The sequence below is a fragment of the Mobula hypostoma genome, chromosome 1 (assembly GCF_963921235.1).
Source record: "Mobula hypostoma chromosome 1, sMobHyp1.1, whole genome shotgun sequence".
NCBI classification, from domain to species: Eukaryota; Metazoa; Chordata; class Chondrichthyes; order Myliobatiformes; family Myliobatidae; genus Mobula; species Mobula hypostoma.
In genome coordinates this window covers 123,127,957-123,153,254 of record NC_086097.1, presented here as the reverse complement: position 1 = coordinate 123,153,254, position 25,298 = coordinate 123,127,957, and the positions used below count along the sequence as shown (strand labels likewise).

Sequence of the window (25,298 nt, the reverse complement as noted above, 5' to 3'; positions counted from 1 at the left end):
TTCTCCTCTCTTTTTTGCATATATATTGAACCTCTTGCCCAACTAGAGCGAAATTGTAAAGGGTATCAAGGTGGCAGGAATTGAACAGAAGGTGGTGGTATTCGTAGATGACGTTTTAGTCTATCTGAGTAAACTAGCAAAATCATTTACAGGATTGTTTACACTGTTGGATGAGTTTGGGAAAATATCAGGTTATAAAATTAATGTAAAGAAAACACAGGTTATGTCCCTAAATTATACAACATCCAAAAAACTGCAGGATACATATGATCTTAAGTGGGAAGCTAAATCATTAAAATATTTAGGAATAACCCTGTCAAAGGATCTTTCAACGTTGTCACAGGTAAATTATGGGCCATTAATTTCAGAGATAAAAGCAGATATACATAGATGGAATCTTAACCACTTTTTAAGTTTAAATTCAAGGATGAATACCATAAAAATGAATATCCTCCCTCAGTTACTGTATCTTTTCCGGACTTTACCTGTGGACGTGGATGATAATCAATTCAGGGAATGAGACAAATGGATTTCCCACTTTATCTGGCAAGGAAAGAAACCAAGAATCCGATTTAGCACCTTACAGTTAGGGAAGGAAGGAGGAGGTATGGCACTTCCTTGCTGGAGAAATTATTTTTTTGCTTCACAGATAACCCCTCTGTTATATTGGTGTAATAGGGAATATAAGGCTAGATGGAAGGAAATAGAATTTGGATTGGTTGACAGTTTTCCTCTACAGGCCTCAATAGCAGATAAAGGATTGATGGCCCAATTGGAAAAGTTTAAAAACAGCTGGATAAATCTCACATTAAAAGTATGGCAGAGGTGGCTAATTCATGTGGAATCAATAACATATTAAAACTTTTCAGATGGTGTCCATATGATACCGAATTTCTTCCCAGCAGAGGAGATAAAAGATTTGAACTATGGGTAAAGAAAGGTCTTACAACCTACCTCTCATTCACACATAAAAGAGTATTATGAAGTTTTCAATCCCTGCAGGACAAACATGACCTAGAACACATGACTTTTTTAGGTACCTTCAAGTATGACACTATGTTAACCAGAGTTGTAGATATACAACTTACCAACAGTAGAATTAGAATTTTTCAAGATTCTGAATTTTGCTTACAGTTCAATACCAAATAAATCAATTTATCAATTAAATAATGCCCTCTTTCATGCCAAAAATGAAAACACATTGTATATTAAAGAGAAGTGGGAGAAAGAAGCGGGGTTGGTACTTTCAGAGGAGGCTTGGCGGAAAATATGCAGCTGTCAGTGGTCTTCGACTAACTCTTTGAATTGGAGAGAACATTGTAAGAAAAATATTATAAGATACATCAAGACCCCATACAAGGAAAAATATAAAGACACAAACTTGGCGTGTTGGAGAAGGCGTGGCTCCAAGGAGGCAAATCATTTCCATATTTTTTGAGATTGCCCTAAATTAAGTTTATATTGGAAAGGTATACACAGAACATTAGTTAAGGTATTTAAGACCCAGATACCTCTGAACTTTGAGACTCTCTATTTGGAGCATGTATTGTTTTTGGAACAGAACAAAGATATAAAGCTTCTGCAGGCTCTTTTAGCGGCAAGTAAGAAATCAATCACCAGAAAGTGGCTAAATCCGATATCACCTACATTAGAAGATTGGCATGAAATTATTTTGGAAATATTTAAAATGGAAAAGATGACTTACTCACTGAGAATTCAAAAAGAAAAATTTTATCAAATTTGGAATAAAAGGATTGAGTTCATAACTCCAAAGTGAGTGAGCAGACTTTAGACGACTCTCCTAATGGTTTATACTGCTTTCCTCATCAACATAGTAATAGTGTTAATGTAAGCACCCTTGGTTCGAATGTTTACTGTTCTTTTTTGGAAAATGGGAAATTAACACAAGTAAAGGAAAAGATTTGGGAAAGGAAAAAAATATGATAAAATGAAGTAAATAAGTACGTTTGTACGTAGGGATTGGATAAGTATGTTTGTAGGTAGGAGCAAACATGAATGAGTTAATATATAAACACCTACGATGGAAGTTACATAGGGCTACATACAATATTTTGGACCAGAAAGAAATGGACCAGAAGAGATACATGGAAATTATTATTCAACCACTGTTATTACTTTTTTTAACAACCATTATCATTTCTTAGTCTAATAAAGTGGAATTACAACTGCACATAATTATCTATTTAAGCACCTAATTACTTTTTATATCATTTCAATGTGTACGTGTGAATGTATAAATAGTTATAGATTTATACATATTATAAAAAATGGAAAAGGTTATACATGTAAAATAAAAGTTTGTATAATACTTGTGAATACCTTATCCAAATAAAAATAAAATAAAAAAGAAGAAAAATATCAACATTCCCTCTGATTCTTGGGAATTTCTGGTACAATTTGGAGAAGGAGCATTTGAGACTTTATTTGAAAGTGCATCATCTCACCTGCCTATTCCATCAAGCACATTTTGCCTCATTTGTGGAAGAATCTGCAAGTTCAATATTGACCTCATCAGAACCCACAAAGTCCATAGGACTATAGGACATAGGAGCCCCATCACATCTACTCCGCCATTCCATCATGGGTGATTTTTTTTATATATCTCCCTCAACCTCATTCTCCTGCCTTCTTCCTGTAACCTTTGACACTTACACTAATCAGAGACCGTGGAGGAAAGGGAAAAGGGACGACTGAGGGAGTTGATGAGCTGGTGAGGAGAACAGTAGGAGTAAAAGGAGTAGGGGTCTACTGTATGTGACCCCTTACCTTCTTGAAGACAGCTGCAAAGTATTATTTGGAAGCATGCAAGTCTTTCACCTTCCACGGGCCATGGCTTTCCTCTCAAATGTGCCTGCTCTTTCTTTTGTTATCCTCTTTCCCTCACTTATTCATGTATAATTTTTTTTTCATTATCCCTTTTCGCTTTCCTAATTGCTGTAGTGGCATGCTGTTGGTTTTTGTCAGAAGTTTCCCTTTGGTTTGCCTTACCCCCTTCCATGTTTCCAACATCCATGAAGGCCTAGGTTTGTGAGCTTCCCCTATTTAGGAAGACCATTTTTGCTTTCACTATTTTGTTTTCAAATACTTTCCCACAATTTGACTCCCATTTAACTTCAAGTAGCTGTTTCTCATTTTCTTTTAAATACTTTAGTCAGGTATAATTGGCCTTATCCCATTGTTGAAATGTTATATAAAATCAAATAGTATTATAATTGCTGCCTCCGAAAGGTTTTGCTGCCACCACTCTTAAGTTTGCTTTGGTTAATTCCTAAAACTGAGTACAGCACCACTGCTCTTGCTATGTTCTGTTTGAAGAAAAATCTTCTGAATTTGTTTCAAGAAATGTCTGCTTTCTGTGTTCCAGTTAGTGCTAGACTAACTAGGTGAAATTCCTCCCCTTCATAATTGTAATTCTTTATCTCAATCCACATGTAATGAGAACTATAGTAAATAAAACAATTTAATATCGCATTTCTTTTTACCTTCGTTTAAAGTATACAGTTTCAATAGTTGATATCTCTGACATATTATTCCTCCTCAGAGCAGCAATTGTTTTCTTAAGAATATTCATTTTCTTTCGTTTTCCAACTCCGTTAAACTTCTTGAAGACTGTACCCTGGCAGTTTTACCTTCAGACGCTTCCGCTAATCCATTTTCAACACTCTACTTCTGCCTAAGGCAACACATCTCTTAGCACTAACACAAGAACTCACTTTAAAGCTCAACTAACTCCACAACCTATAGACTCACTTTCAAGGACTCTACAACATAATTTTATCTTGCCGTCTATCTATCCATCTATCTGTATGTATATTTGTCTCTCTGCCTACCTGTCTGTCCGTCTATCTGTCTACCTTCCTCACAAAATAATCTGCAGATGCTGGGGTCAAAGCAACACTCACAACGCGCCGGAGGAACTCAGCAGGTCAGGCAGCATCCGTGGAAAAGATCGGTTGACGTTTCGGGCTGGAACCCTTCGTCAGGACTGTAGGGGGAAGGGTCAGAGGCCCTATAAAGAAGGTGGGGGGAGGGTGGGAAGGCGAAGGCTGGTAGCTTGCAGGTGAAAAACCAGTAAGGGTAAAGATAAAGGGGTGGGGGAGGGGAAGCAGGGAGATGATAGGCAGGAAAGGTGAAGAAGGAATAGGGGAAAACACAATGGGTAGTAGAAGGAGGCGGAACCATGAGGGAGGTGATAGGCAGCTGGGGGAGGGGGCAGAGTGACATAGGGATGGGGGGGTGGGGGGAAGAGAATTACCGGAAGTTGGAGAATTCATGTTCATACCAAGAGGCTGGAGACTACCTAGATGGTATATGAGGTGCTGCTCCTCTAACCTGAGTTTAGCCTCATCATGGCAGTAGAGGAGGCCATGTATGGACATATCTGAATGGGAATGGGAAGCAGAGTTGAAGTGGGTGGCTACTGGAAGATCCTGTCTGTTGTGGCGGACGGAGCAGAGGTGCTCGATGAAGCAGTCCCCCAATCTGCGTCGGGTTTCACCGATGTAGAGGAGGCCGCACTGGGAGCACTGGATGCAGTAGATGACCCCAACAGACTCACAAGTGAAGTGTTGCCTCACTTGGAAGGACTGTTTGGGGCCCTGAATGGTGGCAAGGGAGGAGGTGTAGGGACAGGTGTAGCACTTGCGCTTACAGGGACAAGTGCCGGGTGGGAGATCCGCGGGGCGGGACGTGTGGACCAGGGAGTCGTGGAGGGACCGATCCCTGTGGAAAGCGGAGAGCGGTGGAGAGGGAAAGATGTCCTTAGTGGTGGGGTCCTGTTGAAGATGGAGGAAGTTGCGGAGGATAATGTGCTGGATCCGGAGGCTGGTGAGGTGGTAGGTGAGGACAAGGAGAACTCTGTCCCTGTTGTGGTGGCAGGAGGATGGGGTGAGAGCCAAAGTGCAGGAAATGGAGGAGATGCGGGTGAGGGTATTATTGATGACAGCAGAAGGGAAACCACGATCCTTAAAGAAAGAGGACATTTGAGATGTCCTGGAATGGAAAACCTCATCCTCAGAGCAGATGCAGCGGGGACGGAGGAACTGGGAATAGGGAATGGCATTTTTGCATGTGGCGGGGTGGGAAGAGGTATAGTTGAGGTAGTTATGAGAGTCAGTGGGCTTGTAGAAGATGTCAGTGGACAGTCTGTCTCCAGAGATGGAGACCGAGAGATCGAGAAAGGGGAGAGAAGTGTCTGAGATAGACCAAGTGAATTTGAGGGCTGGGTGGAAGTTAGAAGTAAAGTTGATAGAATTGGTGAGCTCAGCATGGGTGCAGGAAGCAGCACCAATGTAGTCGTCAATGTACCGAAGGAAAAGTTGGGGAGCAGTACCAGAATAGGTTTGGAGCACAGACTGTTCCACATAACCAATGAAGAGGCAGGCATAGCTAGGGCCCATGCGAGTTCCCATAGCTTCACCCTTGGTCTGAAGAAAGTGGGAAGAGCCAAAAGAGAAGTTATTGAGTGTGAGAACCAGTTCCACCAACCGGAGGAGGGTAGTGGTGGTGGGGAACTGGTGAGGTCTATTATCCAGAAAGTAGCGGAGGACTTTGAGGCCTTCTTGAAGGGGAGTGGAGGTGTATAGGGATTGGACATCCAAGTGAAACTGAAGCGGTTGGGGCCGGGGAACTGGAAGTTATTGAAGAGGTGGAGGGCATGGGATGTATCCCGGATGTAGGTGGGGAGGGACTGAACTATGGGTGACAAAATGGAGCCCAGGTAGGCAGATACAAGTTCAGTGGGACAGGAGCAGGCAGAAACTATCGGTCTACCGGGACAGTCAGGCTTGTGGATCTTGGGGAGGAGGTAAAACCGAGCGGTACGGGGTGTGGGAATTATGAGTTTAGTGGCTGAGGTTGGAAGGTCTCCGGAGTCGGTAAGGGCGGTGATGGTACGGGAGACAATGGTTTGATGTTTTTTAGACATTTATAGGGATGAATAAGCCAATTCTCCTCAAGCTGTCCTGCGATTCAATATCATCCAGGCCTCAATTCTTCTGCTATTCCTATCATACATCCTTTTCAAATACAGTGATCCAGCCCCCACAGCCTTATGGGAAAGAGAATGCCAGAGATCCATCACCCTCTGAGAGAAGAAATTCTCATGCATCTCAATTTTAAATGGCCACTCTCCTACCTTCTGACTATGTCCCCTCTTCCAGTGGTGGAAACTTCTTGACATCTCTGTTGGCTCCTGTAGGATTTTATATGTTTAAATATGATCAACTATTTTTCTTCTAAACTCCAAAGAACACAACTCTAGCCAATTAACTATTCATTTAAGGACAACTCTCTCATTCCATAAGTTAAGTTAATAGGTCTTTCTGGACTGAGGGGATCTTCTTCACTTAGAGGGTGGTGCAAGTGTGAAGTGAGCTGCCAGCGCCAGCGATGGAAGTGGGTTCGATTTCAACATTAAAGAGAAGTTTGGATAAGTGCATGGATGGGAGGGGAATGTATAACTATGATCCAAGTGTGGGTCAACAGGACAAAGCAGAATCATAATTTAGCATAGACCAGATAGGCCGAAGGGCTTGTTTCTGTGCTGTAATGCTTTATGACTCTGTGACCTAGACCCATCTGCCATAAACTCACTTTTGACATGTCTGTCCATTTAGATAAGGCTTTCTTTTGATTTCTCTTATGACCTCACATTTTCCCACATCAACCCTGTTCACCATGTTTTCACCGACACTTTAACCCATCCTGTTCCAGAATCCAGATATCCTCATTCCATCATACCCTTCCATCTACTCTTGTGTCATCAGCAAAGGTGTGAACTTCTGTATGGTTACCTGAAGCACTTGGCTTGTACACACCACTGTACATACTCAGGTTGGCTAAGCTTCTTGTTCATCTTAGATGTCCTACAGCTAAATACTGAGAAGACAGAAGTCACTATTCTCTGCTCCACTGCCAAACCTGGAACTACACATAATTTTCGGCTCCTTCACCAGTTATTGGCTCAGACTCTTCAATATTATTAGGTTCCATGCTGTACACTCGGGGTCCATTTAATTAGGTGCCTCTTGTACATAATAAAGTGGCCACTGAGTGTACGTTCATGGTTTTCAGCTGTTATAGCCCACCTACTTCAAGTTTTGACCTAATGTGTGTTCAGAGATGCTCTTCTGCGCACCACTGTTGTTACATGAGATTATTTAAGTTACTGTCACCTTCCTTACTGTTGAGCATGACCCGAGTTGTGGGTCCCCCCGCCACCCAGGTCATGTTCTCTTCTCACTGCTGCCATCAGGAAGAAGGTACTGGAGCCTCAGGACTTGCACCACCAGGGTCAGAGACAGTTACTACCCCTCAACCATCAGGCATTGAACCAGAGGGGATAACTTCACTCAACCACTTGCCCTATCATTAAAATGTGCCAACAACTAATTTTCCTGGACTCTTCATCTCAGGGTCTTGATATTTGCTGCTTATATATTTATTTATTATTATAATTTCATTCCTGTTGTATTGGCAGAGTTTACTGTCTTTTGTACACTGGCTGAACACCTAAGTCAGTGTGGTTCTTTTATTGATTCTGTTATGGTTGTTGTCCTGTTGTGGATTTTTTGAGTATGCTCACAAGAAAATGAATCTTAGAGTTGTATATGGTGACATCTATGTACTTTAATAATAAATTTACTTTGAACTTTGAACTTTAAACTCTGAACCAGTCTAGCCATTCTCCTCTGACCTTTTGCCCACAGAACTGCTGCTCACTGGACTTTGTTTTGTTCTCACACCATTCTCTGTAAACTCTAGAGACTGTTGTGCGTGAAAATCCCAGGAAATCAGCAGTTTCTGAGATGCTCAAACCAGCCCGTCTGGCACCAACAATAATTCCATGGTCAAAATCACTTAGGTCACATTTCTTCCCCATTCTAATGTTTGGTCTGAACAATAATTAAACTTCTTGACCTTGCTTGCATGCTTTTATGCATTAAGTTGCTGCTACATGATTGGCTGATTAGATATTTGCATTAACGAGCAGGTGTACCTAATAAAATGGCCACTGAGTATATTTCCATCCATTATGTCATCACCATAGTATCATCGATATGTTCCTCAAGATCATTTGCATCTTTACTTTCCTGTAAATGGCTGCAAAAAATGAATATCAAGGAAGTATATGGTAACATATATGTACTTTGATAATAAATTTACTTTGACTTGATATAAGCTCATCTGATCTGTTCATATCCCATGTTCTACCTTGGTGCCCGAATGTGTAGATCTATTTCTCCGTTCTCCATCACACTCGTTCCCACTGACTCTCTTCCCAAATGTTCAAATTACATGCCGTTGACTTTGTCATTTAAATGTCTGCCTTCTCCAGCACTACTTTTAAACTCCTCGCTACATTACACCCATTTATTCCCTCTTTCGCCTAACAAATGACAACAGTCCTTTTAGTCACTAGGATTTCATCCTTTGGAGCATGCTTGCCTTTCAAAACTCACCGGCTTACCCAAGCTTCTGCTCTCTGTCGGGAACAGACATCTACAAGGCTCTGAGGATTCCCGGATGGTTTGTTGACTCCCACATGTCAGGGTCAGGGACATCTTGGAATGAGTTCATAGCATTTTTAAGTGGGAGGGTGAGCAGCCAGATGTTGTCGTCCACATCAGCACCATTGACATAGGCAGGAAGGGTGATAAGGTCAAGGGGTTAGATGCTAACTTAAAGGACAGAACCTCCAGAGGAATACGGAGGGAGGGCTTCAGATTTTTGGATCTTTGGGCTTTCTTGCAGAGAAGGTGGAACTGGTACAGATCTTGAGGGGGACTTTACTGGTGCTGTCCTGGGGGCATTTAAACTATACATGCAGGGCGATGGATGCCGCCTTTTTGAGGCATCACCTTTGGAAGGTGACCTGGATGCCGGAGAGGCTGGTGCCCATGATGAAGCTGGCTAATTTTACAATTTTCTGCAGCTTTTTCCAGTCCTGTGCGATGGCCACTCCATACCAGATAGCGATTCAACCAGTTAGAATCCTCTCCATGGTACATCTGTAGCAATTTGCTAGTGTCTTTGGTGACATACCAAGTCTCCTCAATGAAATATAGCTGCTGTCTTTGTAATTGTATCAATAGGTTAGGTCCAGCATAGATCTTCAGAGACGTTGACACCCAGGAACTTGAAACTGCTCATCCTATCCACCTCTGATCCCTTGATGAGGACTGGTGTGTGTTCCGTTGTCTTCCTCTTCCTGAAACCCACAATCAGTTCCATGGTATTATTGATGTGCAGATTTGTTGCTGCAACACCACTCAACCAGCTGATCTATCTTACTTCTGTACACCTCTTCATCACTATCTGAAATTCTGCAAACAGTAGCTGTGCCGTTGACAAATCTGTTGGTGCTGTTTGAGCTGTGCCTAACCACACAATTGTGGTTGTAGAGAGAGTAGAGCAGTGGGCTAAGCACAGAACGTTGAGGTGTGCCAGTAACACACATCAAAGTTGCTGGTGAACGCAGCAGGCCAGGCAGCATCTCCAGGAAGAGGTACAGTCGACGTTTCAGGCCGAGACCCTTCGTCAGGACTAACTGAAGGAAGAGTTAGTAAGAGATTTGAAAGTGGGAGGGGGAGGGGGAGATCCAAAATGATAGGAGAAGACAGGAGGGGGAGGGATAGAGCCAAGAGCTGGACAGGTGATTGGCAAAGGGGATATTAGAGGATCATGGGATAGGAGGCCCAGGGAGAAAGACAAGGGGGGGGGGACCCAGAGGATGGGCAAGGGGTATAGTGAGAGGGACAGAGGGAGAAAAAGGAGAGAGAGAGAAAGAATTTGTGTATAAAAATAAATAACGGATGGGGTACGAGGGGGAGGTGGGGCATTAGCGGAAGTTAGAGAAGTCGATGTTCATGCCATCAGGTTGGACCAGTGTTGATTATCAATGAGGACAAAATTTTGTTTCCGATTCTTTTAGACTATGGTCTCCGGATGAGGAAGTCAAGGATCCAGTTGCAGAGGGAGGTACAGAGGCCCAGGTTTTGGAGCTTGTTGATTAGAACTGAGGGTACGATGGTGTTGAACGCAGAGCTGTAATCAAAAAGCAGCAGCCTGACGTAGGTATTAGTATTGTGCAGGTGATCCAAGGCTGAGTGGAGAGCCAGTGACATTGCATCTGCTGGAGATGTATTGTGGCAATAGGCAAACTGCAGTGGGTCCAGGTCCTTGGTTAGGCAGGAGTTGATATTGGGCTGAAAAAATGGCAGATGGGATTTAATGCAGACAAGTGTGAGGTGTTGCAGTCAGAGAACAAACTGGTGTAGGGCTCATACAGTGTATTTTAGGGCACTGAGTGCGATAGAACTGAGAGATCTGGGAATATGGATCCATAATTCCTTGAAGGAAGCATCCCAGGTTGATAGGGTGGTAAAGAGAGCTTTTGGCACATTTTCCTTCATAGTATTGAGTACAGAGTTGGGATATTATATTGAAACTGTATAACAAGTTGGTGAGGCCTAATTTAGAGCATTGTGTGCAGTTCTGGTCACCTACCTACAGGAAAGATATCAATAAGATTGAAAGAGAGCAGGGAAAATTTACAAGGATGTTGCCATTGAATGGTTGGAATTTGTCATCCTGTTACATGTCAAGCTATTGCTGATTGCAATCAGCAAAAAAAGTGGTTTCACTTTTCTGAATTTGCTGAGTAGAAGATTGTTTCTGTGCACAAAAGCCAGCAGTTGGAATTTAGCTGGACTTAGGCAGTTTGGATCAATTGTGAAACATGTCAGGTTCCAGCACGGAGAGTTTTATTTTTAACGTAATAAATGACAGATGTACTCGGCTCCCTTTATAAACGAGCAAAGTTTGTTCCAGACATATTCAGGCCACCAGTTTAAACGCTTCTGGTGCATGGCTCGTTCCCCGCATTTTGCATTTTTAAACATCAGACACCTGTTTCCATATAGCTCAGATTTTAATTGTTGCCAGTAGGTGAATAACTAATATGAGACGGACACAAATAGCACAGTCACATCACTTAACTCTCGTTTCTGTGTTAATTATCAGTATCCCAATCTTCGAGAACGGGGCTTGTGCTGTGCTATAAATACACTTAAGTTGGTCTTAAGGTGGGAATTTCAGCAAAATGAGAGGGAGAATCAGTCGTCTGTTGGATTTAAGAGTCATAGAGTCAATCTGCATGGGAACGGGCTCTTCAACCCACATTCTTTGTGCTAATTAGATTAGATTAGATTAGATTCAACTTCATTGTCATTGTGCCGAGTACAGATACAAAGCCAATGAAATGCATTTTGTATCTGACCAGAAATGCAAAGAATAGTGTTATTTACAAAATAACTGTGAATTAAAAAAGTGCTACAGCACACAAATATTGAAGTACTGAGACAGTACAATATGGGTGCAATACTGCTTAGCGCTGTGATGAGAGGTTCAGCAGTGTCACAGCCTCAGGGAAGAAGCTCTTCCTGTGCCTCCTGGTGCAGGAGTGGAGGCTCCTGTAGCAACTACCGGATGGGAGGAGAGTAAAAAGTCCATGGTTAGGGTAAGATGTATCCCTGATAATGCTTTTCGTCCTGCCCAGGCAGCATTTATGGTAGATGTTCTCAATGGTGGGCAATTGGGTGCCGATAATCCACTGGGCAGTTTTCACCATATGCTGGAGTGCTTTGCGGTCTGATACCATACCACACTGAGTTGCAGTTGGTGAGTATGCTCTCAATAGTACAGCGGTAAAAGTCCATCAGTATCCTGGGAGTGGTGAGCTTTCTTCATGCTCTGCAGGAAATAAAGGTGCTGTTGCGCTTTTTTGATCAGGATGGAGGAGTCCAGGGACCAGGTGAGATCCTAATCCTAATCCTAATGTACTGCCTTAAGATTTAAATGTAGAGATACAGCACAGTAGCAGGCCCTGCCAGCCCAATGAGCCAGTATTGCCCAATTACTCCCATGGGTCCAATCTATTTATTTATTCATTGGGCTACAGAGCAGAGTAGACCATTCTGGCACTTCGAGCTGTGCCAACCAGCGATTCCCTCAACTTCATCCTAGCCTAGTCACAGGAAAATTTTACAATGACCAATTAACCCATCAACCAGGACGTCTTTGGATTGTGGGGGAAATCCGGAGCACACACAGTCATGGGGGTAACGTGCAAACTCCTTACAGAGTGCAATGGGAACTGAACCTCGGTCGCTGGCACTGTAATTGCGTTATGCTAACCACTATACCACCCAAAGGAAGACATCGATCATTTTGGGGTGAAGGTGACTTGGATGAGACAGTAATTGGACCCTGATTTTGCAGTTGGCTGCTGTAAAACATTGTGTTAACCGCTTCGCTCCCGTGGAGCCTCTACCTATATTAGCTTTGTCTCTATAATTTTTTATTATTATAATTGTTGAATGTTGTTGCTTTTTTGTTTCATGTCATGCCCTGTCCAACACACCATAACAAATTCTAATACATGCAGATGTATATGATGATAAAATTGGTATTTGATCCAATCTCCACGCTGTAGTGAAGCTCAGTCTTATGGAGAGTGAACCCATGGAAGTATCTGGCCCTGATGGTGCTCCTGGCCGTGACTTTACATCCTGTGCGGATCAGCTGTCAAGGGTATTTGCAGACATTTTTAACCTCTCCATGCTTCAATCAGAGGTTCCCATCTGCTTTCACAAAACCACAATCAAGCCAGTACCAAAGGAAAACAAAGTAATGTGCCTTTTTGACTACCACCTAGTGGCTCTGACATTCACCATTATGGTGTGCTTCAGAGGCTGATCATTACACATTGAACTCCAGCCTTGCAGACAAGCTCAACCCACTGCAACCCTCTTATAATTGAAACAGGTCCACGGAAACATTATCTCCTTGGCTCTACACTCATCTCTGCAACAGCTGGACAGTTAAGACACTTACGTTATAAATTGTTTACTGATGGCAGTTTAGCCTTCAATGCTATAATTCCAAGGAAACTCATCTCCAATTGCATCGGCCTTCACAACAGACCATCACCTCTGCCATTATTATCCTCAAAACTGGCACCCACAAGGTTCAGTCCTCAGTTTCCTACTCTACTCCCTATACACTCATCTCTGCATGGTCAGATTCTGCTCTATGAGTCCACCTACAAGTGTAAGAACAATTGGATATGGCCCAAGTACGGAGAGAGAGAGACACTGAAGCGGGTGGACAGTTCGCTGACTTTAATGAGAACTGTTGCAGATCTTAAAGGAACAGAAAAAACTTTAAGTGCTATGTCAACCGGGCCGTTAACAAAACTGTCAAACTGAAATTAAATGCCAACACCACAGCTGGAAACAATACCCAGATGAATACTGCTCCTTTACAGTGTCAGTCGAAGTTGTAGTCCTCTTTCCCAGAAAAGGATGAGAGTAAGCAGGGAGCGTAACGTTGCTGTGCTTTTGGTCAAGTCTCAACAGGACTGCAATGAAAAGAAGGGAGTTAAATACCACCATAATGAAACAGTAATTAGATGGAATGTTCACGCTCATGAGCGCGATTGCCAAACTTGTTGCACAGCCCACCTGCAGAGGCACGTAGACCCTGCAGCAGAGTGCATGTTTGTGACAACAAGTTTGCAGATTATACCATCATAGTGGGCTATATCAGATGACAACGAGTCGAAGTATAGGAAGGAGATAGCGAGCATAGTGAGATGGTAACATGAGAACAACCTTTCCCTCAATGTCAACAAAACCAAAGAGCTGGTCATTGACTTCAGGAAAGTGGGGGAGGTGGTGGTGCACATACCCCTGTTTACAGCAACAGCCTTGAGGTTGGGAGGGTTGAGAGACTCAATTGCCCAGAAGTCCTGATCCAACCACATAGACACCACAGTGAAGATAATTCACCAACATCTCTACTTCCTCATGTACCCGTTGGCCATCACTAATTTTTATTAATGCACCGTAGAAAGTAGCTTATGAAAGCAACACATTGATGAAGGTAGAGCAGTGGGTGTAGTGTAAATGGATTTCAGTAAGGCATTTGATAAGGTTCCCCATGCCAGGCTCATTCAGAAGGTAAGGAGGCATGGGATCCAAGGAAACCTTGCTTTGTGGGTCCAGAATTGGCTTGCCCACGGAAGGCAAAGGGTGGTTACAGATGATTCGTATTCTGCATTGAGGTCGGTAACCAATGGTGTTCCGCAGGGATCTGTTCTGGTACTCCTTCTCTTTGTGATTTTTATAAATGATCTGGATGAAGGGTAGGTTAGTAAGTTTGCTGATGACACAAAAGTTGGGGATGTTGTGAATAGTTTGGAGAATTGTTAGAAGTTACAGCGGGACATCAATAGGATGCAGAGCTGGGCTGAGAAGTGGCAGACGGAGTTGAATTTGAAGACAGAATATAATATTAACAGTAAGACTTGGCAGTGTGGAGGATCAGAGAGATCTTGGGGTCCATGTCCATAGGGCACTCAGAGCTGCTGCACAGGTTGACTGTTGTTTAGAGCACATATGGTAAGTTGGCATGCATCAACCATGGGATTGAGCCATGACATAATGTTAAAGCTGTATAGGACCTTGGTTAGACCCCACTTGGAGTACTGTGTTCAGTTCTTGTCACCTCACTACAGGAAGGATGTGGATACTAAGGAAGGAGTGCAGAGGAGACTTACAAAGATGTTGCCTGGATTGGAGAGTGTGCCTTATGAGAACAGGTAGAATAAATAGCCTTTTCTCCTTGGAGTGACGGAGGTGACCTAATAGGGTGGATAAGATGATGAAAGGCATTGATTGTGTGGAGAGCCAGGGGCTTTTTCACAGGGCTGAAATGGCTGACATGAGGGGGTATAGTTTTAAGGTGCTTGGAAGTAGGTACAGAGGGGTTGTCAGAGAAACAGAGTGTGGTGGGTGTGTGGAATGCACTGTCAGTGACAGTGGTAGAGACAGATACAATAGGGTCTTTCAAGAGACTTAGATGGATGCTCGGAGCTTAGAAGAATAGAGGGCTATGTGGCAGGGAAATTCTAGGCAGTTTCTAGAGTAGGTTACATGGTCAGCACAACATTGTGGGCCGAAGGGCCTGTAATGTGCTGTAGATTTCTGTTTTATGTTCTATCTGGACGTATAACAGTTTGGTATGGCAACTGTTCTTGCAAGTGACTGCGGGAAACTGCAGAGAGTTGTGGGCACTGCTCAGCACATCAAGGAAACCAGTCTCCCCTCCACGGGCTCTGTCTATACTGCTCATTATCTCGCTCGAGCAGCCAACGGAATCAAAGACCCCACCCTCCCCAGGCACGGAGCACAAAAAAGCCTGAAAGCACATATACTACTGGGCTCAAGGACAGCTTCTACCCCACTGCGTCCAGACTGTTGAACAGTTCTCTGGTACGATAACATGCACTCTTGAGTTCACAATCTACCTTGTTATGAGCTTGCACCTTATTGTCTACCTGCACTGAACTTTCTCTGCAGGGCAGCAGTTTAATCTGCACTCTGTTGTTCTCCCTTGCCTTATCTCAGCATGTTGTAATGAATTGACCTGTACAAACAGTATGCAAGACACTGTATCTCAGTACATGTGACAATAATAAACAAGTTTACCAATTTACTTCATTGGTGAAGGGCTGCTGTTTCTTTCCAAGAGCTGGAAATGACTTGTAGTCCAGAAGAGGCAGAATGAACGGAGGGAAAATTACTTTGGTCAGGAGATTCTTTAGGGAGACTTGAGATTCTCAAAGGCATCAGCCTGTCCACTATGTGTAAGCTGAGCCTCAGCCACAGGATGTATCTGGAGCACTTTGCCCATGGCAGTGGCTGAGTTTTATGTTTACCTCAGTGGCCACTTTATTAGGTACACTTGTTCACCTGCTCATTAATGCAAATAGCTAATCAGCCAATCATGTGGCAGCAATTCATTGCATAAAAGCATGCTGTCATGGTCAAAAGGTTCAGATGTTGTCTAGACCAAATGTGATGTGGTCTAAGTGACTTTGGCCATGGAATAAGAGTTGATGCCAGATGGGCTGGTTTGAGATTTTCACACTCAGTAGTCCCTAATGTTTACAGAGAATGATACAAAATACACGAAACATCCAGTGAGTGTCAGTTCTGTGGACGAAAATGCCTTTTTAATGAGAGCGGTCAGAGGAGAATGGCCAGACTGGGTCAAGCTGACGGGAAGGCAACAGTAACTCAAATAACCATGCATGTTGCTGTGCTGCCTGTCCTTCGGAGAAGAGGTCTTTTGGCCCAGCATCAGGCAGTGGTCAAAATGGAATATGCTGCAGATGCTGCAGGAGAAGAACTTGATGAACTAGATGTTCATTGCTAGATCTCACCAACAGGCATCAAGACTTTGCCTGGCTGGCAGTGATAGTGGTACCTCCTTGTCAGATCCTTCCTGTGTGTCCAGACCATCACTTCCACTGTACATTGCTCATAGGATGACTGTAGTGGGAAGGAGATCTCTTTGCGGACTGTGGGCTTGCGAAGAAGGTTGGAGAAGGATGCAACGGCCTGTGTAATGGTTCATTCTGAGGAGCTGCATGTCAGATGACTTTCTGATCTGCGAGATTTTATCAGAGATGGACATCAGGTACTGCTAGAAGATCAACTTGGTGAAGGATGCCTGTTGGTCTGCCTGAAACTTATCGTTGTGCTAGCACGTCAAGATGTCCATAAAGCAGAGGTGCCAACTGATATATTCCAGGCTGAAAAAGTATGTGCTGAGGGACACACTGAAGTTTGGTGCAGCAACTGCAAGAGCTCAGGGGGGTGACAGGGGAAGGACCACAGTATAGGGTTTTTCTGCAACTGGACATTGAGGGGTTGGGTTGGATGAGGAAGCCCCTGAATTATTATAGTGGTGCCCTACTCCAGGGGGCCACATGAGTGGCAACAGTGCTAAGGTTATAAGAGATGTAATAGAACTATACATAACACATTGCCTATGAACGTAAGAATAATCAGGCATTGCACAGTTTATTTGTGTAAATAAATTTTATGATGAATAAAGTTTCTTTTGATTGAAAACATTGAGAGATTCTTTGTATAGAAAATGGGATGAAACCTCCTTTCTTACCTGATGTTTGTGAATTTTTGTCTGCCGTAACAGTGGCAGTAACATGGCTGAGGAGAGCCACATGTAGCTTTGGAGGGTGACTTCACAGGCTGACCTCAGGTTCTACCATCTCTTCACGGTCGGGACAATGAGCTGCCAGATCAGACCAAAGGCACTAGTGGAGTGGCAGTTCCATGGAGCCTCTGCTGTTCTCTCTACAATTCCGGGCAGATGCTGGAGCAGCTATTTTAAACACTAGTATCCACAAGTATCCAGACTGGCAAAGTGCTTGTAGGATTGAAAGGCTTATTATATACGGAGTTTTGATGGCCCTGAGCCTGTAGAACTCTCAGTAGAATGGGAAAGGGGGGTCTCATTGAAACCTCTCAACTGTTAAAAGGCCCTATAGAGAGGTTGAGTAAAAAAAAGATGTTTCCTATGGAGGGGGAGTCCAAGACCAGAGGACACTGCCTCATAATAGAATGGAGTTGAGGAGGAATTTCTTTCACCAGAGTGTGGTGAATCTGTGGAATTTGTTGCCACGGGTGGCTGTGGAGGCCAAGTCTTTGGGTATATGTAAGGCAGAGGTTGATAGATTCTTGATTAGTCAGGGCATAAAGAGATACAGGAGATGACAGGAGATTGGGGCTGAGGGGGAAATGGATCAGCCATGATGAAATGGTGGAGCAGACTCGATGGGTCAAGTGGCCTAATTCTGCTCTATAGCCTATGGTCTTATGGTCTCTGAAAAGTCTCTAATGCAGAACTGGGACCTGAGTGTATCATCTTCCCTGACATGGGACGCAGGGTTTCTGTAGGTTTCAGATCAGATCAGATTGGACTTCTTGCATATTTTGGAAAATGAGTCGGGTGGTAAGAGAAGGAAGGGGAAGGAATGGGAAAGAAGAGATTGTAGGAGGAGAAGAAGTGGAAAACGAATCAGAATCAGGTTTATTATCACTTACCTATGTCACGAAATTTGTTGTTTTGTGGCAGTAGCAGAGTGCAATATAAAAAAGTAAGAAATTACCATAAGAAAAATATTTAAAAAACTAAGTAGTGCAAAATATGAGGAAGTGTCCCTGGGTTCAATGTCCATTCAGAAATCTGATGGTGGAGGGGAAGAAGTTGTTCCTAAAACACTCCGTGTGTGTCTTCAGGCTCCTGTATCTCCTCCCTGACGGTAGCAATTAGAAGAGGGCATGACCTGGGTGGTGGGGGTACTTAATGAAGGATGCTGCATCTTGAGGCATTGCCTGTTGAAGGAGTCGTAGATGGTAGGGAGGCTGATGATGGAGCTGGCTTTTTTGAATCCTGTGCACTGACATTTCCATACCAGATAGTATTGCAACCAGTCAGATTGCTCTCCACGGTACATCTGTAGAAATTAGCAAGACTCTTTGGTGACATACTAAATCTCCTCAGACTCCTTACGAAATATAGCCACTGGTGTGTCTTCTTCCAAATGAAGAGGAGGATTAAGACTGAGCAGTCAGCCTCATATGTTAAACCTTGTGATGCTAGGCAGGACAGTTTTTCCATGCTTAGAACATGTAGATTCATTTTGGCTAATTCCTACTGCCTCCACCAGGAGTATGCCATCTGTTCCAACGTACCTGCTTCAATAAGATCATGGTTGATCTGACTGTAGACTCACCTCCGCCTACCTGCATTTTCTCCATTACCCTTAAGTTCCCTGCTATGCAAAAATCTATGTCTTGAATATATTTAATAAGGTAGCCTCCAAATGAAATACAGTACAAATTAGAACCCACCAGTATACTACAGTACTATAAAACTGTGTATTAGTTCCAAATAGTTATCCAGTGTATGCAATGAATAAAATCAGTACAGACACCTAGCATAGGTAGTGGACTGCCTTCATATAATTTTATCAATAATGCATCCTCCAAATCTTCATTTTCATTGTAACATTTAAGGTGATTGTCAATACCTTCAAATTCATCACAGCTCCTAACTTGCTGAAGTGGTGAAATCGTTTTATTCTTACTCCCGGCTGCTTCTGGCATCTCCAAGCCTGAATGCTTGAAATCACAGTCAACAAAACAGTTCAGAATTTTCTTACTTGCCAACAATCTGTGAGAAAAATTTTTGAACACGAACAAATGCAGCTGACACTACTTAAAAAGCGTTTGCTCTGAGCACGGTGTAATGTCTAATGGCCACACAAGTGTGCACGACTGATACTAGTCAGAACCTGTTCGACAACAGTCTCTTGCCCCAGTTAAGTGTACATTGCTCTGGATTTTCAGCATCTGCAGACTCTCTATTGTTTATTATTCAATGAACCATTTCCTCTGCCACAGTTCTATTTCTGCACTTAGGACAAGGAACCTCATGATAAAGGGCTTGATAATGATTATGTTTTTTATTTATGTTGTTGTAGTTGGATGACTCACTGAACCAGATCAGGAAACTGCAGCGTTCACTGGATGAACAGACGGAACTGAACGACAATCTTCAAGTCCAGTTTGACCACCTGCAGACCAGGTAAGACATCAAAAGGGGAAGCGGGGGGCGGGGTGCTGAGGGAAAGAAAATTTAGGCTTAAGCACTTTATATCATCAAACTGATCCCAAGATTGATGGAAGATCTTCCACAAGTTGAAGACTTTTGTTGGAAAGAAGTGGCTCAATAAAATGATTGTTTCCAGCAATGAAATATGATGGACGTCATTATTAAAATAGTGACGTGCCTAGAAAGAACATAGAGCCACAATCAAACCATTCTTTGTCTTAATTAAGAAATAAGGAACATGGCCTGCACAATCACTGAGAAGTTCTCAGCAAGTATTTTACATTGTTTTGTGTTCTGTTATGTGATTTGAAGTTTCTACCAGAAGCCCCCATACGATTCTATTACTGATCATAATCATTTCACTCTGCGCAGTCTGTCTGTGTGTTTCCTCATTGCAGAGAAACTGGAGCCAAACACAAACTGAAAATTTTTTACAATTTTAATAAAATATTCTGTCATGTAGCCTTCAATAAAAACATTTCCATTTACAAAGTAATTTTTAGCTCACTTGGTTAAAGCTATTTAACTTGAACGTCCACTGAGGTTGGGTGAGACTAGAACTGAGTTAAGGGTGAAAGGTGAAATGTTTAAGGAGAACTTGAGGGAAAACTTCTTCAGTCAGAGGGTGGTGTGCGTGTGGAATGAGCTGCCAGCAGAAGAGGTAGTTGCAGGTTTGAATTCAGCATTTAAGGGAAGTTTGTGTATGAACATGTATGGGGATGGTATGGAGGGCTATGGTCTGGCCGAAGGTTGATAGGTTCAGACAGCATAAGCAGACAGATCAAAGGGCCTGTTTTTTGTGCTGTAGTGGTTTAGGACTATGATGATTACTGCTTTCATTAAGAAGCCTGTAATTTAATTTCAGTTTAGATTTGGTATTCAGTACATTGACAGATAGAGCAGATTCCTATTAACCTTACTCAGAAGGTGTAAACACAAACAGAAAATATATTAGTCTCTCAGTCAATGCATTGAATATAACTTAAGAGCACATTATGGACACTTTTAATTCTTGGGCAAGGGCCTTACTTAAATGCAGTGTATATTAATAACCAGTACCTTGCAATTCTGTGATCCAGCTGTTTAGTTCTTTAATCCATATTTTCATTTCCTTGAGGTTGTTTTAGATGTCCTTCATCTCAAAAAAAAAATCACCTCATCATTTTTATCGTTATTGCTGCTGGCAGCAGAAACTCAATAGAGACGATTGAAGAAGCTCTTTGCAAATGTCTTGGGGAATTATCTTTTCCTCTTTTGAAGTTGAAAAGCAGATGCAGGAAGTTGGTTAATAATGGACAGGCAGGGTATAGCATATTCACTGTGGTGGAGTATAGGACTGTTATTTACTGGATATGCTGAGAAAGGGTCAAAGGTTATTGAAAATTACAGTCAGTGGCACTTTATTAGGTACACCTGTACACCTGACCTGCTCGTTAATGCAGATATCTAATCAGCCAATCGTATGGCCGCAACTCAATATATAAAAACATGCAGACATAGTCAGTTATTGTTCAGACCAAACATCAGAATGTGGAAGAAATGTGATCTAAGAGACTTTGACCACGGAGTGATTGTTGGTACCAGATGGGGTTGTTTGAATATCTCAGAAACTGTTGATCTCCGAGGATTTTCACACACAGCGGTCTCTAGTGTTTACAGAGAATGGTGCGAAAAGCACAAATAAAGCAGCAGTTCTGTGGGCAAAAATACTTTGTTAATGAGAGAGGTCAGATTGGTTCAAGCTGACAGGAAGCCAACAGTAACTCAAATAACCACGCATTAGTGATGTGCAGGAGAGCATCTTTGAATACACAACTCATTGAACCTTGAAGTAGATGGGCTACAGAAGCAGAAGACCACACATATAAACTCAGTGGCCACTTTATTAGGTAGAAGAAATGGCTACTGAGTGTACAAGCAAGTTTTTTTGTGTGCGTGGCGGAACAGATGCAGCAAACGTCAGTGTTGATACAAACCCAGCTTCTAATTTGATGTTACTGTTTAAAAGTAAGTTTTTTTTCTAACTGTAGCTACACCAAAAGCAATTAATATTTTATGCTTTAAATATTTTGAATATTTAAATAAAGATTTAACATTAAAAATTAACATCTAATTTTAAATCTACATTTGCATGTCTACCTGCAGATATAATTAATATACAGTATCTATCTGGGGCATACCTTTAACCCACTTGTGAGCTAGATATTTGTGGAGATGTTTCCAGTAGTGGGACAGTCTAGTACCAGAGGACATAGCCTCAGAAAACAAAGAATTCCCTTTAGAATTGAGATAAGAAGGAATTTGTTCTGCCAGACAGCGGTGAATCTGTGGAATTCATTGCCATAGATAGCTGAGGCCGAGTCATTGGGTGTATTTAAAGCAGAAGTTTGTACGTTCTTGTAAGGATGGCACAGGTTACAGGGAGAAGGGAATTGAGAGGGATAATAAATAAGGCATGCTTATATGTCGTATTATACTTGATGGGCCGAATGGCCTAATCCTTTTCCAATGCCTTATAGTCTTATGTTTATCATCTGACATGACTGATCAGAATCTATTCTCTATTCTGGTTTATTTCTCTTACATGTTTTTTTTTTGAGTTTTTCTTCTGTAGCCTGTCATTCAAAGGTATTTAAGTACTCTAATGGGTTGTGGATGTCATTGGAAGGTGATCATATTGCTTGAAAAGGTGTATTGCTGGCTGCAATAGTCCTTGCAATAAATGCATTCCCACAGTGCTGTAGGTCAGCAACACCAAATGGATAGCAGCGTATTTTAACAAAGTGATATGTAACTTGGGAGGAGATGGCTGATGTTGGGTGCCTATGTAAGTGTTTAGTCGTTGGCGGTTCATGGGATGAGGTGCGATGAAAGGATCGGTGTCGAAGTGCTGCAGTGAATTTGTGAATGGAAGAAGACATGATTGTTCAGGATGACAAATGAGGTCCAGTCAAGGTGGCTGTACTGCCCTGGGTGATACTGAGACCTGTCGCGGTTTTTGGAAATCTCTGCTTTTCCAGACAAGTCAAAAGCATTCCATCACACCACAGTGCCTTGTGGGTAGTTGAAAGGTTTTGTATGTCACTTGCCACAGAATATGTGGTCTCAGATCTTGAAGCTATACTGTTGTTTTGGCTGGTGATATATGGCTGGAGTCAGAGGGTGGTAGATCTGGAATTGCCAAAGACCAAGCCATTGGGCATATTGGGCAAATTAGCCATGATGGAATGGTGAAGCAGACTAGATGTGCTGAATGGCATAATTCTGCTCATATGTCTTATGATGATGCCCAGCATGTCAATGGTGAGATATTTCTCATTGATCGTCATAGGAAGATGATTGGAAATGACTTTGACTGGCACTCCTTTGGCATTTATATTACATGGCACTCATCAGCCTCTTGAGGGCTATTGTCCATCCACCTTGTGGCCTAAGTAATTGGGAATGGAACTGGCATTACAAAGTTATCAGCAAACATCCTCACTTCCATCCTAATGATGGAGAAATGAAACTGCTGCAGTTCACTGAGGGTTTACGACAATGAAACTGCTGCAGATCACTGAGGGCTTACAACAGTATATTTGAACAATTGAAATGAACTGCATTAAAAATGTTTTTCTTTGGAGTGAACATGATTTGCTACTTCATATGAATACTTGTGCTTGTAGTATTTAACTGTTCTGTGTAATTATCTATTGACCATTCAAATTATTTGCTTTCAGAGGAATATTAAGTGGATAAATACCAAAACATACACTCAGTGGCCACTTTATTAGGTACAGGAGTGGAACCCGGTGTAGTCTTCTGCTGCTGTAGCACATCCACTTCAAGGATCGATGTATTGTGCATTCAGAGATGCTCTTCTGCACACCACTGTTGTAATGTGTGGTTATCTGCGTTAGTGTTTCCTTCCTGTCAGCTTGAATCAGTCTGGACATTCTTCTTTGTCCTCTCTCATTAATAAGGTTGTATTGTCCACAGAACTATTGCTCACTTGATATTTTTTTTGTTTTTCTGCACTATTCTCTGTGAAACTCTAGAGGCTGTTTTGTGTGAAAATCTCAGGAGATCAACAGTTCCTGAGATACTCAAACCACCCTTTCTGGCACCAACAATCATTCCACAGTCAAAGTCACTTAGTTCACATTTCTTTTCTATTCTAATGTTTGGTCTGAACAACACTGAACCTCTTGACCATGTCTGCATGCTTTTATACATTGAGTTGCTGTCACATGATTAGCTGATTAGATATTTACATTAATGAGTAGGTGTACAGGTGTACCTAATAAAGTGGTCACCGTAATATTTTATATGTTCCACAAAAGTCAGTTAAACAGATGAAAATTACTTTTATTTGCAACACCGGTGTTAACTGTAGGCCCCTTATCTAAGTAAGTAAGCGCTTGCATTGGAGAAGCTGCACTGGAGGTTCACGATAATGATCCTGGGAATGATAGGGCTCATGTATGAAGAGCGTTTGATGGCTCTGAGCCTGTACTCGCTGGAGTTTTAAAGAATGAGGGGGGATTTAATTGAAACTTACTGAATATTGAAAAGCCTATATAGAGTGAACATGGAGAGCATGTTTCTGATAGTGGGAAAGTCTAGGACCTAGAGGCAACAGCTTCAGAAAATGAAGGATGTTCCTTTAGAACAGAGATGAGGAGATGAGGAATAGTTTCTTCAGCCAGGTGGTGGTGAATCTGTGCAATTCATTGGCACGGGCAACTGTGGAGGCCACGTCATTGGGCATATTTAAAGCAGCGGTTGCTAAGTTCTTGATTAGTAAGAGTGTCAAAGGTTACAGGGAGAAGGCCGGAAAATAGGGTTGAGAGGGATAATAAACCAGCCATGATGTATAGGGAGAGCAGATGATGGATCGAATGGCCTTTTTCTGTTTCCATGTTTTATGGTCTTACGAATAAATAAATAGATATAGGATATATAGGAGGCAAAATGTTGAATTAAATTTGTGATGCCAGAATATAGTTGTAATTATGTGCTGGGCCCAGGACAGGTCCTCTGAAATGATAACACTGAAAAATATAAAGTTACTGAGCCTCTCCACTTCTGATCCCTGACGAGGACTGGCTCGTGGACTTAGGTTTCCTCCTCCTGAAGTCAATAATCAGCTCCTTGGTCTTGCTGACATTGAGTGGGAGGTTGTTGTTATGACACCACTCAGCCAGATTTTTGGTCTCCCTCCTATATGGTGATTCGTCACCACCTTTGATTCAGCCTGTGACACAAACTTGAATATGGTATTGGAGCTGTGCTTGGCCACACGGTAGTAAGTGTAAAGCGAGTAGAACGGGGAGCTAACCACGCAGCTTTGTGGTGCATCTGTGCTGTTGGAGATTGTGGGGTAGATATTGTTGCCAACCCAAACTGACTGGGGTCTGCAGGTAAGGAAACTGAGAATCCAATTGCACAAGCAGGTATTGAGGCCAAGGTCTTGAAGCTTACTGATTAGTTTTGAGGAGATGATAGTATTGAATGGTGAGCAGCAGTCGATAAAGAACATCCTGATATATGCATTTTTGCTAATCGAATGTTCCACAGTTGAGTGAAGAGCCAGTGAGATGGCATTTCCCTGTGGATCTATTGTGCTGGTAGGCAAATTGGAGTGGATTCAGGTCACTTCTCAGACAGTTATTGATATATTTCATCACCAACTTCTTAAAACACTTCATCACAGTGGATATACAGTAAGTGTTGTTAGACGA

The 25,298-nt window shown here is 42.4% G+C and overlaps 1 protein-coding gene across 7 annotated transcripts in view; it reads left to right on the top strand.

The window, feature by feature from the left end:
- Positions 1 to 25,298, top strand: part of LOC134350204 (coiled-coil domain-containing protein 102A-like) — a 657,542-nt gene that overhangs the window by 370,356 nt on the left and 261,888 nt on the right. For all 7 annotated transcript variants that reach the window (XR_010018849.1, XR_010018848.1, XM_063055227.1 and 4 more), the window contains exon 8: positions 19,442 to 19,545. Coding sequence is in view for 5 of the 7 variants with exons in the window: in XM_063055227.1 (XP_062911297.1) it covers positions 19,442 to 19,545 (104 nt within the window). In the remaining 2 variants the exon portion in view is untranslated. The remainder of the gene's footprint in view (positions 1 to 19,441; positions 19,546 to 25,298) is intronic.